The sequence below is a fragment of the Salvelinus fontinalis genome, chromosome 8, assembly GCF_029448725.1.
Source record: "Salvelinus fontinalis isolate EN_2023a chromosome 8, ASM2944872v1, whole genome shotgun sequence".
In the NCBI taxonomy this organism is placed as follows: domain Eukaryota; kingdom Metazoa; phylum Chordata; class Actinopteri; order Salmoniformes; family Salmonidae; genus Salvelinus; species Salvelinus fontinalis.
The window spans coordinates 6,537,210-6,551,159 of NC_074672.1; the positions used below are offsets into that span (position 1 = coordinate 6,537,210).

The 13,950-nt window shown below is 42.8% G+C and overlaps 1 protein-coding gene across 1 annotated transcript in view; it reads right to left on the minus strand.

Annotated features, from left to right (window-relative positions):
• LOC129860441 (espin-like) overlaps window positions 1-9,265 on the minus strand; it is an 89,160-nt gene extending 79,895 nt beyond the window's left edge. The window contains exons 1-2 of the mRNA XM_055930827.1: window positions 8,335-9,265; window positions 1,284-1,477 (exon numbers count right to left, since the gene is read on the minus strand). Coding sequence (XP_055786802.1) covers window positions 1,284-1,477; window positions 8,335-8,628 — 488 coding nt within the window. The 5' untranslated portion in view covers window positions 8,629-9,265. The remainder of the gene's footprint in view (window positions 1-1,283; window positions 1,478-8,334) is intronic.
• Between the last annotated feature and the right edge of the window lie 4,685 nt (window positions 9,266-13,950).

Below are 13,950 nucleotides of genomic sequence, written 5' to 3' on the forward strand. Positions count from 1 at the left end.
TGGAGGACAAATTCACCGATTCAGCCCAGGCCGATAAACAGTAAATAACATTTTAAAAAGATAATACAAAAATAAAATTCTCAAGCTCCCTCTCGTCTCTCTCTGCAGCAGACATACTGTATAGTGAGAAGTATGTTTGGAACATCCAATCGTAACACATCGTATTGGCATCTAACATGCTGACCAGCCTGCCCACGTTGCAAGACCATTGCAACATAAATGTACATAAGTTATCGAACCATTTCATCCAAACTGCTCGTGCGGGTCAATCGACATCTGTGTAGCCTAGCCTTTGTGCAAGGAGGAGCACTGCCAGAGCCCTGCAAAATGACCTCCAGCAGGCCACAAATGTGCATGTGTCAGCATATGGTCTCACAAGGGGTCTGAGGATCTCATCTCGGTACCTAAAGGCAGTCAGGCTACCTCTGGCGAGCACATGGAGGGCTGTGCGGCCCCACAAAGAAATGCCACCCCACACCATGACTGACCCACCGCCAAACCGGTCATGCTGGAGGATGTTTCAGGCAGCAGAACGTTCTCCACGGCGTCTCCAGACTCTGTCACGTCTGTCACATGTGCTCAGTGTGAACCTGCTTTCATCTGTGAAGAGCACAGGGCGCCAGTGGCGAATTTGCCAATCTTGGTGTTCTCTGGCAAATGCCAAACGTCCTGCACGGTGTTGGGCTGTAAGCACAACCCCCACCTGTGGACGTCGGGCCCTCATACCACCCTCATGGAGTCTGTTTCTGACCGTTTGAGCAGACACATGCACATTTGTGGCCTGCTGGAGGTCATTTTGCAGGGCTCTGGCAGTGCTCCTCCTGCTCCTCCTTGCACAAAGGCGGAGGTAGCGGTCCTGCTGCTGGGTTGTTGCCCTCCTACGGCCTCCTCCACGTCTCCTGATGTACTGGCCTGTCTCCTGGTAGTGCCTCCATGCTCTGGACACTACGCTGACAGACACAGCAAACCTTCTTGCCACAGCTCGCATTGATGTGTCATCCTGGATGAGCTGCACTACCTGAGCCACTTGTGTGGGTTGTAGACTCCGTCTCATGCTACCACTAGAGTGAAAGCACCGCCAGCATTCAAAAGTGACCAAAACATTGACTTGGAGTTACATTGTGTTGTTTAAGTGTTCCCTTTATTTTTTTGAGCAGTGTATATTATGCATTGTTACCCAGAAATTATTTGGATAATTTTTTTGGAAACATCCCAAAATCCTGTCAGGGTTAGCCACATTAGCGCTGTTTGTGGATAATGGCTAGGTAAGTGGGTTAGCTTACTTTGGGATGTGTCTCAACAGGAGTCGGAGGGAGGGCAGGTCTCCCTTGGCAGCAGCATAGTGGACAGGCAGGGCCCCAGTCTCTGTGGACACCCCGGCATCAGCCTCCCCGCTCTTCAGCAACCAATCAGTGATCTCGTGATGGCTGAACCGGGAGGCGAGGTGGAGAACGGTGGCTCCGGAACTATCCCTGTCCTGCAAAACGTGGGAAATATTAGAAATAGGCGTCAGGGCTTATGTGTCGGGTTAGTTTGGTTACATCCTAGTAGTAGCCTAGATCAAGGACACGTGTTACATCACGTACGTACACAGGACTATTCAATGTCTGTGTCAATGGGTGCGTAACTGGTGGATCGGATGTCAAACACAGGAGAGCAGAACTTGGTAAATAGCCGGAGCCGTTTAATGTACATAACTACCGGCATACAAAACTAACAAAACACATGGGCACAACAACCCGTATCGCACCAATCACATAAAGCACACGTACTTACAATAAACAATTCCCGACAAGGACATGGAGGAAACAGAGGGAACATATACAACATGTAATTAGGGAATTGAAACCAGGTGAGTGCGACAACCAGACAAAACAAATGGAACATGAAAAATAGATCGATGATGGCTAGAAGACCGGTGACGTCGACCGCCGAACACCGCCGGAACAAGGAGAGGAACCGACTTCGGTAGAAGTCGTGACAGTCTGGTTTGTGCTAATGTATCGTCCAATCAATTCACTGGACTCACTTCACCTTTATGTCAGGAACAAGAGAGTACTATTTCGAAACAACAAAATAGCTCTATACAGCATTAAAAAAGATGACATTATGCCCTGCATTCAAGTCTGCCTGAAACAGATTCAAGTCATTTAAAAACAGGTATGAAACCATTATTAAAAAGAGATGGGGTGAACCTGAAATAATTTGAAAGACGTTCATATATGATCTGAATTGGGTAACACTGTGCCTGAAACCACTCACAAAACAAGAGGTGTCAATGACACGCTGACATATAGAGTGGAAACGAATAAGGACCACCCACTGTGTCAAACTTCATCTAGACTACATTACTAATGGTAAGAGAGGCCATATACAAATGCTTGCCAATTTGCTTATCACTTGCACTCTTTGTGGTGGCTGTGTAGTCGGTCAACCACTTCAGCCTAGCATTGAATGGTAAACATGTAGCGGTAATGAAGGGGTCTCTTATTAGGCTGCTCCCGTTACTGGCACTAGTTTATTGAGCAGAAAAAAGGGGAAAAATAATTGTAGTAGTAGTTGTCGTCAGTAGTGTGTATTCGTGGACGCAAAGGGAAGCAATGTCTCCGTTTCATCATTTTCCTTCAAATCGCAAGAGGCTGAATGTATCTTACAGGAGAAAGCATCCAAGCGAGTGAAACAGCGCCCTTCTGTCTCTCTACGAGTAGGCCATTTATCTGATGCCGTCTGGTCCAAACGACTATGACATTGTTGCGGCCCGTAGCATTGAAGGGAAGAGAAGCCACTGAGCATCTGGCCTCCCTTGACAAAAAAAACAAAACAGAATTAGCCAAATCAGCATTGAGCTAAACTGGGGATGGTCCTGGCGCACCAAAAAACTAAAATGTCAAAGGAAGCCAACTTGGATTTGGCATCACGTCCATCAAATCCCATTGAGAGCATACGTCATTGACAGAAAAGCAACAATTGTTGCATCTCGTTGTGTTGCCCTCCGGTGGCTAGCTAGCTAAAATTGTCCCTTTCCTAAATTAGCCATGTATGCAGACAGGGATTTGGACTTGTGGTTTAACTTAATTCTCCGTACTGGCCAATGACTATGACGGTGATTCTGATCGAACCATTCATACATTGTTGTGCACCTGGCCTGAGAGGATGGAAGTTCAACATGCAGCTAGATGTAGAAGGCTAATGTTAACTAGCAAACATTTCCCATGAAGGGAAGTTAGGCTAGCGAGCAAGCATTTTAGGCAGGTAGCCTAGGACAAGAAAATTAATAAATAAGTGTACTGTATGACAGAGTGATAGACGGTTGTCAACATGAGAGGAGGATGGCATTGGCATTGCAACATGTTGTTCTACTTGCACACACAAATCAGAAGCATGGACAGCCACATAATATTTAGCTTCCGTTGATTGGACTAAATCGTTTTTGGTATCTTAGTTGTCACTGTATTAGACTAAGCAGAGGTGATTAGATGATTTTGAAATGGTGCTGGAATTGTGGAGGCAGCTCCTGTTTTCTTTGTGACTTGCAGCAACTCTCCATGGTTCTAACGTAATAGTTGTTTAGTGGTCCGAAAATGTCAGAAACATTAACTTGCTTGAAGGTCATGTAACTGTAACTGTTACATGCAATACGCTTTGTGGACTTCACTGGACAGAGGTTGCTATCCAGTTGTCATAAAACAAAAAAAAGTTATCGTTGAATTTCTTCTGCCACTGTTTTCTTACTGTCTCAGCCTTTAGGCCTATACATCACAGTCGCAAGGCATATGAATTAACGGGTTATAGAACAAACAATGCAATTATCACAACAGGTCGTATAGGGCTTTTTTATTTTATTTGGGGGGGGTGTTTGGTTTCCCCAGTGATTTTACCCATGCACCGCTACTGGTAGTCATGCCATTGATTTGGGGGAGAGTAACCACTTATTTAACCCCCCCCCCCCTAATATGTTGGTAGACAGACCATCAAGAGAATTTAGCTGTGTTTATTAAAGGTTGCTTGATGATGCACAGTATTAGTGAGAATGATGGCATACAAGAAGTCACTCATCCCTCCTTTCCATGTACCTTCTCTCTAAAGCCTGAGATACACATGGTAAAACAGCCAGAGGAGAGAAAGGCTCAATTTTCCCTCCATAGCCCTTACTTCCTTTTCAGACCTTTTGAGACATTAATGCAAATTCAGTACTAGCGTCAATCCCGCCATTCAAATAAAGGAGCATGGGTGTACACCTTAAGTAATAATTTGTGGTGCTTCAAAATGGCGACAAGGCATTCTTTGGCCCTCCCTGTTTATTTTGTTGTCAACCCTTTGTATCATGTATAGACAAGCTCAGACATGTGGGACTGGGGGCTACATTTTAACACTGAAAGGCTAGTGGAGGTAAGCGCAATGCACACACTGGCACTAGTCGCTGCCTCCTCAATTCCACCATAAGTAGCCAACTCCCTGAGACCTATTTATGAATGAGAAAAATGATCCCTAGTTTTTTTGCTGCATTGGTCAGTGAACAAAGCAGTGTGAATTAGAGTTCGTCACGAATGCAAGTTGAGGTGACTAAACTGCTTGGAGTAACCCTGGATTGTAAACTGTCATGGTTAAAACATATTGATACAACAGTAGCTAGGATGGGGAGAAGTCGGTCCATAATAAGGCGCTACTCTGCATTCTTAACACTATCAACAAGGCAGGTCCTACAGGCCCTAGTTTTGTCGTACCTGGACTACTGTTCAGTCGTGTGGTCAGGTAGCTAGCTGGCTATCCAACACTGAAAGTCTTCCAAGTCAAGGTAAGCTTTTGTTTTTATTATTTTATTTCCACCGGGGCCCGGCAGTGTAACTGCTAAACTCATTGCTGACTGTACTGCATGATTGTAGTGGGTTTACTAAAGCGTTAGTTCCAGTAGCTATGTTGACTATGACGTTGTAAAATGGTGACAACGATGTAGGCTGTGTGTAGCTGTTAAGATGATATGAAGGTTTGGCTTGGAAATATTTTTCCTCCTGGTCAGACAGCTGACGTGTTGTGCACTGAAGTCCACAAGCAAAGGGACAAAGGTGAGAGGAGAGCACGTAGATGTGAGAAGTAATTATACAACGATCAAAGGGATCCTGCTGTATGTATGTGGCTGCTATGAAAGTGAACTGTGTTTGTGTGTAGTCAGAGGTGTGTTCATTCCACTGATCCTGTTAACTTTACTTAAACGGAAGCAACGGAACAAAACAGGGATAAAAATACCTACATTTGTCCAATAGAAGAAACTAATTTGCAAAATGTTGGACTAATGACTACACCCTAGATCAGCTAGATGAAGGCAAGGAGTGTACAAGGTGGTATTGAATGCGTCAATGTCGGTCACCTTGATTACTCAAATTTCTCTCGACCTGCTAGACAGTTAACTCTTGATCCACGATATAGCAGGAGATGTATAGCCATAATACAGCAGCAGATTATTATCAATGTCAAAACTACACTGAGGTCAAACAAAAAGATCCCCTAAATCTTCTTAGCAATTTCAGCCAGTCAGTCAATTGTGTAAGTGCTGTACATGTTTAGTGCCCTTCCCCCTATAATCGTGCTGAAAGTCTGTTGACAATTTGTTTACTGTGAAATAGCATTGTATCTGGTCAAACACAATATTTTTCAAAAGTTAATTAAGGGTTGGTAACAGGCTGATTGTCTTTCATTCTTCTATAAACTGTTTTGACCAAAGTGTCTCATTTCAGGCTACTACAAGAACCAAAGCCCAGCCTAACCTAAGTACAGGGGGTCCCTAACGTAAACTGGATCTCTTTCCTAAATTGGAAAAAGCTTATAAGACTGTGCCACTTTACCTACTCCGTGCTGTCCTACGTTAGCTAGCTATGGTTGGTAAAGCAAAAAAATTAAACATTTAAAGAAAGTGTGATTTACAAAATTGGAACCTAATATTAGCAACTTTTTATTTTGATGCACCAGTACATCGTATGCACATTTATAACACAATTTGTCACAGTTTATTATTTATGACAGCTTTATAACCTTAACATAAAAAAAGCTGTCACTGATCTTCATATATATATATATTTTTTTTTAAACTTTTACCCCATTTTCGTGGTATCCAATTGGTAGTTAGTCTTGTCTCATCACTGCAACTCCTGTACAGACTCAGGGGGCAGGTGCTTCACTGGGTGAGATTCCTGTTTGAAGCTTGCTCCGCCCCCTCTATGATGTCCCACCAATGAAGTGATTTTGCCGGTTTCTCTGCAAATCTCAGACTTCCGACGTCAGAGTGTTCAAGACAACTGGGAACTTGGGAAGAAAAATAAAAAATGTTAACTAGCGCCGACTGCGAAAAAGCGTTTTAACCCCCCCTCTCCGGAGTCCCCAGTTGTCTTGAAAGCATCATTAGTAACAATGGTTTTGATTTTCACTTGTCAGACCAAAAAATGTACTTCTCGGCATTAATGTCCCAGTTTACATGAAGTTCACCCAATATATTTCTCTGTTTTAGCCAGGGTCCTACTTCCAATGTTAGGGTCGCCAGTACTTAATTAACATGGATTTGTTTTCTTCATTTTTTTCTTTCAAGTTCTCTGTGGTTTGTCTCTTTTGGAGGTTTCTTGTCGCTCGTAGTGTTCACAAGACAAGTCTAACACTTACTTTATACCCTGCAGACCAACCCCGGAAATTACTTATCCATTATACAAGGGGTCACAAGCTCACTACCCAGCAGCTCCATAAGTTCACCACAAAAATGTCAAACTGTTTCACATTGTTCAAACTCAGGCCTCCCCCATTCAATACAAACTGTTTCACATTTTATTTCAGCTCAACAAGGTCTCTACACAATCAGGCCATTACATTTTATTGCAAACATTTGCTTTACTTCGAAGAAACAGCTGCACCATCATGATACATAAGCACACCCTAAATGAGGACATCCGAACATACTTCACTTTTTACTAAAACTTTCCCTGAACATTCATTTACAACACAAATGTCACACTTTGAAAACAAGTTTCCATCCAACCTTTTTATACAAGTAAAGTACATGTCGGATAAAAATGTCACCACAGGCCTTTACTTCGCAGAAACAGCTGCACAGGAAGAACACAGGAATAGCTCAATCAATCACTTTTTGACACATACCGTCTCCTTAATTCTCTCTCTCATGGGTACCTGGGGTCTGGGTGTAATCACTAATAACAATCTCAGGTGTTCTCAATTGCAACAGGTGTGCCTTTTGTGTACGCTGCGTGTAACACATCCGGTGTCAGGATAAATAAAAAGCAAGGTCTGCTAACTTTCTTTAATTATGTTTAATTACCGCAAACAATGAATGGCAAATGCAATTTTAGTATATACGGGTTCGCTGTATCCCCGCGCAGGGTAAACAGGGAACTGGCAGGAAGTACGTAAACAGCTGTTCTTATACCGTGATGACGTAGTTCCAACGCGTCTGTTGGCCTATCACAGTAGAGGCTGGGCGCGGTTTAGACTTTGCCCCCCCTCGGATTTGTCCAAGCCCCTTGGCGCGTTCCTTTTGTCCACATCTGGTTGCTGGGTAGATTAGATCAGTCTTGTGTCTGTCGATTCTACACTGAAACAGTTCCTAATATGGTATTGTCCAGTATTCTAATCTCCTGGTTGGTCTAGAGAGATGCACCCATCCCCTCTCCAGACTGTCCACAACTTTTATGGCCTGTGTTGGTCAGTCCTTACACCTACACACACACACCCCTCTGTATTGCTTGTGTGTATGTGTGTAACAAAACAATATTCATCTTCAAACAGGCTATAGTGCATAAACATAAATCCTAACACTTTAGCCCTGATATAGCTATTACAATGATCCCAGGTGTTGTTCGTTGAGACAAAAGCCTGGACAAGCATAGTGGTGTAGTATAGACAAAGGTAATTTCTTTAGACCTATCACAAATGTGAAAGAACTGTTTGAGTGACTAATTGTGTTAGTATGTTGAAGTAGTGTGAAAAAGTGTTGAATGGAATTTTCAGGCTGGAAATGTGGCAATATGCTCAATTTTACAGACAAACTAATAATGACCTGACAGAGATGGTTATGGACTATACAAGATGACTACTCTTGTGACATAATACATGTTTTCAGGTCTAGGCTGCAGGACTATTGGGACAAATGCCATACACTGTAGGCCTTGACCTGGCTGCTCTAGACGTTGTCGTATAGATATCGGAAGGTCTGAAGCTCTTGTTTGAAAGGAGAAAAATAGGCCTGTGGTGAATTACGTGATGACTATAGGGAACTAATCATACCATTTAAAAAGCTACTGTACTGTATGCCCGAGGCAAGAAAATAACTTGACTCACCGCGGTATGACATCCCCCTTGAGTTAATAGCCACTGTAAGCAGGATAGGTTGCCAGTGGCAGCAGCGTCGTGTGCCGGGCTGGCGCCATTATTCGCCAAACAGTTGCCTGGTAAACCCACTTCTTCCACGAGGAAACGTAGGCAAGTCAGTTTTCCAGTACGGGCGGCGTGGTGGACAGGTGAGGCTCCCAAAAGGTCCTTTACTCCGCTGTTCAGTATTTTCTCCGCTAATTGCACTTTCAGAGTTTGTACATCCCCCTGCCTTGCGGCAATCAGTGTCCTTTCCACCACCATAACTGCGGCTCGACAACTCCTCCGTATTTATAAACGGACCATCTAAATGAGGTTAATCTCTATTTAACTCTAGAACTATTTTCTTCGTAGATAAGTCATTTCAGTCATGTGTTCATTACAGGAACAGAAATGCATGTCCAGTCTTTAGAAGCCTATCCTGCTGAATTGACAGATTTTTTAAAATGCATCTCTAAGTAAGCCTACTTTTTGAGAACGAGAAAAAGCCTATTTCTTTGGACATGTCTTTCAATGCGCATGTATTTGGTCATTTTACTACGTAAAAACATATGTTTTTATATCCACAGACTTGACCAATTACCAGTCATGTTCGTATAATTGAGCGAATGAAGTGAATCATTATTGCGTACCGGTGATTTGTAATTGCGCACGACGATAGTGTTCAACTGATGGCTACCTTGTTCTCCGCTGCCTCAACACCATAGCTCAAACACCTGCTGCAGGGATATTCCTTGGTCTTAATATCGCCTTCTTTCTTAGATATTACTCAGCTTTGAGAACGTTATCGAAGTTGTAGCCCATTAAATTAGCTACGAAGAATATTGCGCGCGGCTATCTTGGCTCATGTATCTGTGGCCGCAGATTGCGATTTGGGACTCAGCACTTGTTAAATAATCCATCAGGGGAAGATCACTCCTGCAGTAACATGTTGGTCTCTAGAAATCGGATCAGTAGTTAAAGAGACAGTAACCTATGTCAGGGGTGGCCAGTCCTCACGGAGAGATACTTGTTTTGCAAGCTTTTTGCACCAACCTAGCTACCCAATCTACAGCCTTATACACTGACACTGCTAATCAAATATTAATCAGCACCTTGATTAGCAGAATCAGGTGTGTTAGAGAAAGGGTTGGTACCAAAACCTCCGGACCCCATCTGCTCTGCGGGAGGAGAGTTGACCACTTTTTAGTTTGGGATTGTGCTATTTCAGTGGTCGATAAATAACATTGTAGCAAAATCTACCCTTATAAGCAGTAGCAGTGCTTTGGTAAAATCACTGGGGAAGCCAAGCAACAAAAAAAGCCATATTACAACCTATGGGGCATTGATAATTGGATTGTTTGCTGTATAACCTGTTAGTTAATATGCCTTGCGACCGTGATAAGGTCGAGACACAGTGGCAGAATAAATTCAACCACACCTTTATTTCATCACAAAACCTGAGAGCAACCTCTGGTGATTGCCACAAAGCATATTGCATGTAATAAACAGTTACATGACCAAAAGCATGGTCATGCTAGTTCATGTTTACGACATTTTCAGACTACTAAACAACTATTGATTTAGAACCAGGGAGAGTTCAAATCAAATCAAATGAAATGGTATTAGTCACATGCGCCAAATACAACAGGTGTAGACCTTAGAGTGAAATGCTTACTTACAAGCCCTTAAACAACAGTGCAGTTTTAAGAAAATACCTAAAAAAGTAGAGATAAGAATAACAAATGATTAACAATGTGGAGGCTTTATACAGGGGCTACTGGTACAGAGTCAATGTGGCGGCTTTATACAGGGGCTACTGGTACAGAGTCAATGTGGCGGCTTTATACAGGGGCTACTGGTACAGAGTCAATGTGGAGGCTTTATACAGGGGCTACTGGTACAGAGTCAATGTGCGGGGGCACCAGTGTCGAGGTAATTGAGGTAATATGGACATGTAGGTAGAGTTATTAAAGTGACTATGCATAGATAATAACAGACAGTAGCAGCAGCGTAAAGGGGGGGAAATGCAGGTAGTCTGGGTAGCCATTTGATTAGCTGTTCAGGAGTCTTATGGCTTGGGTGTAGAAGCTGTTTAGGAGCCTCCTGGACCTAGACTTGGCACTCCGGTACCGCTTGCCATGCGGTAGCAGAGAGAACAGTCTATGACTAGGGTGGCTGGAGTCTTTGACAATTTGTAGGGCTTTCCTCTGACACTGCCTGGTATAGAGGTCCTGGATGGCAGGAAGCTTGGCCCTGGTGATGTACTGGGCCGTATGCACTACCCTCTGTAGTGCTTTGCAGTCGGAGGCCGAGCAGTTGCCATACCAGGCAGTGATGCAACCCGTCAGGATCCTCTCGATGGTGCAGCTGTAAAACCTTTTGAGGATCTGAGGACCCATGCTAAATCAAAAGTAACAAAGAAAACAGGAGCTGCCTGAACCTTGAAAAACAGCCCCAGACCATTCCTCCTCCACCAAACTTTACAGTTGGCATTATATTACAAGCATTTCGTTACACTCGCAATAACATTTGCTAACCAAGTGTACGTAACCAATAAAATTTGATTCGATTTTTGCATTCGGGCAGTTAGCAATCTCCTGGCATCCACCAAACCCAGTATCGTCCATTGGACTGGTAGATGGTGAAGCGTGATTCATCATTCCAGAGAACGCATTTCCACTGCTCCAGAGTCCAATGGCGGCAAGGTTTACACCACTCCAGCCGATGCTTGGCATTGCGCATGGTGACCTTAGGCTTGTGTGCGGCTGCTCGGCCATGGAAACTAATTTCATGAAACTCCCGACAAACAGTTATTGTGCTGATGTTGCTTCCAGAGGCAGTTTGGAACTCAGTAGTGAGTGTTGCAACCTAGGACAGATGATGTTTACGCGCTATGCACTTCAGCACTCGGCGGTCCTGTTCTATGATCTTGTGTGTGTAACCAATGTGAAATGGCTAGCTAGTTAGCAGGGTGCGCGCTAATAGCGTTTCAATCGGTAACGTCACTCCCTCTGAGACCTCAAAGTAGTTTTTCCCCTTTCTCTGCAAGGGCCGCTTTTGGAGCGATGGGTAATGATGCGTCGTGGGTGTCAGTTGTTGTGTGCAGAGGGTCCCTGGTTTGAGCCCAGGTAGGGGCAAGGAGAGGGACGGAAGCTGCACTGTTACATGTAGCCTACCACTTCGCAGCTGAGCTGTTGTTGCTCCAAGACTTTTCCACTTCACAATAACAGAACTTACAGTCGACTGGAGCAGATCTAGCAGGCCAGAAATGTTACAAACAGACTTGTTGGAAGGGTAACATCCTATGACGGTGCCACATTGAAAGTCACTGAGCTCCAATTTTTGTCTATGGAGATTGCATGGCTGTGTGTTCAAATTTATACACCTGTCAGCAATGGGTGTGGCTGAAATAGCCAAATCCACTAATTTGAAGGGGTGTCCACATACATTTGTCATTGTAGTGTACATTCAGCCTATTGAATTAAAGGAAAATTATGAAACAGAGACACGAACATTTGATAATTTTCTGTTTTTCTTGGTCAATTTTTTTGGGGACGCCTGGCTTCCCTTGACATCCATCATTACACACCACTGATTATAATGGGCTGTAATGTCTTTCAAAGCAGTGTTAGTCCTATGTATATTTTAATTCCGAAATCCTTTTACATACTCGAGATAGACTCTGCATTACCCAATATAATTAGTGGTTCGCATCAGGGGACACACAATAGCCTGTAGGCCAGGTAGCCCATGCTATATCAGAAAACGTTTAAAATCATTTTTGCTCATATCAAAAAACAGATCTTATTGTTGATGTAGTCCAGAAACAAAATGTATGGCTTGCATCATGTAAAGGGAACCCTGCAATAATATTTATTGGAAGTAGGGGTGGAGCAACACGTGGGAGAGTCATGCGTTTTTTCATGCATTTTGTAGGCCATTTCAATATCAGGAGATGGCGCTGCAGTGGATAGCGGCTGTTTTACGAGCTCCCGACCAATTCTGAAACTTTGTGTGGGGGGTTTTATTACTTTTTAACTCTGCTTTGTTCGGAAACCGCTTGTAAGTAAGCATTTCACGGCAAAGTTTACACCTGTTGTATTCGGCGCATCTCACAAATATATATATATATATTTTTATTTATTTTATTCTCCATCTCCGTAGCATACCTGTGCACATGCCTCTCCATGGTTGACTGTGATGAATTGCAATATGTTTCATCACCAAAGTGTGTCAGGAAATCATCATATGTTGGACCACAGCTCACACAAGCAACCTAGCTGGGTATGCATCAATATTGGATAAAACATCAATAATCTGTGAATAAGATATAGCCTTAAAGCCCTAATGCAGTCAAATGATGTCCCTGTGTTTTATATGATATTGTACAACAGCTGATGATACTAACACTGTTAGTTTCAGTGTTAGAAGTGTAAAAGGGAGAAAAAATGTGATCAGTGTTATTTCCTGATAGTTTCTGGTTGAAAATACAATTTTATTTTACCTTTATTTAACTAGGCAAGTAGGTTAAGAACAAATTCTTATTTTCAATGAAGGCCTAGGAAAGTGGGTTAACTGCCTTGTTCAGAGGCAGAACGACAGATTTTTACCTTGTCAGCTCGGGGATTCGATCTTGCAACCTTTTGGTTACTAGTCCAACGCTTTAACCACTAATTTGAGCGTTGGACTAGTAACCGCCCCAATTAACACAGGACCTTATAATCAGCAGGCTTGCATGAGTTTTGGGTTTCCATGGTGACATCACCGTGGGGTAAATTGGCTAATAGACCAATAACAAAGAGTTCCAAACCTCTCTGCCAATAACAGTTAGTTTTCCATTATCCCCTCCCCACTCAGTCTTAGCCCTAGCAAAATTCTTGCTTGAGAGATGTTTTCTTGCTAAAAAGCAAATTTTTACGATTTTAATGGAAATCTATTACAGTAGAGTACTTAACTGTTTCCCAGAAATTATTTGATATTAATATAAAAATGGCTGCATTGGGCCTTTAAATGAGACTTGTATGTTAGGCTGATCTTTACCACAAAAGCATTATTGAGGTCTTATAGTTCCCAACATTTGTATAGCCTAATATAATATTGGTATATTTGTATATATATTTGTATGTATGATATTCTTTCAGAGACTTTAATCCCATCATATTCTATTCGTTTTGTTTAGTTAGACTTGCAAGAATCATGTAATGGCGTTTAATAGAATTCCAGCCCTTAAGATGATTTAACAAACGGTTTTAAGCACAGAAATATGAGCATTGTTGCTGCATCATAAGCACGCATTCTATTTTAATCCTCATGTTATCTGGTTTATCACTTTCTGCTCAAGCACACTCTGTTGGTTGGGTCTCTATGGGTTGAGCCCCGTGCTTAACTCGTACCTCATGGGACAATCTGTTGCCATAAGCCCAATTGTTATAGACACCATGCGGGTGCTTGCTAAGAGGAGGTGCTTATTAAATGCCCAGTGCAGTCAAAAACGTGATTTTCCCCCGTGTTTTATATATATTTCCACACTATGAGTTTGGAATAATACTGTGAGATTGTGAAAATGATGATAATGCCCTTTTTAGTGTAAGAGCTGTTTGAAAA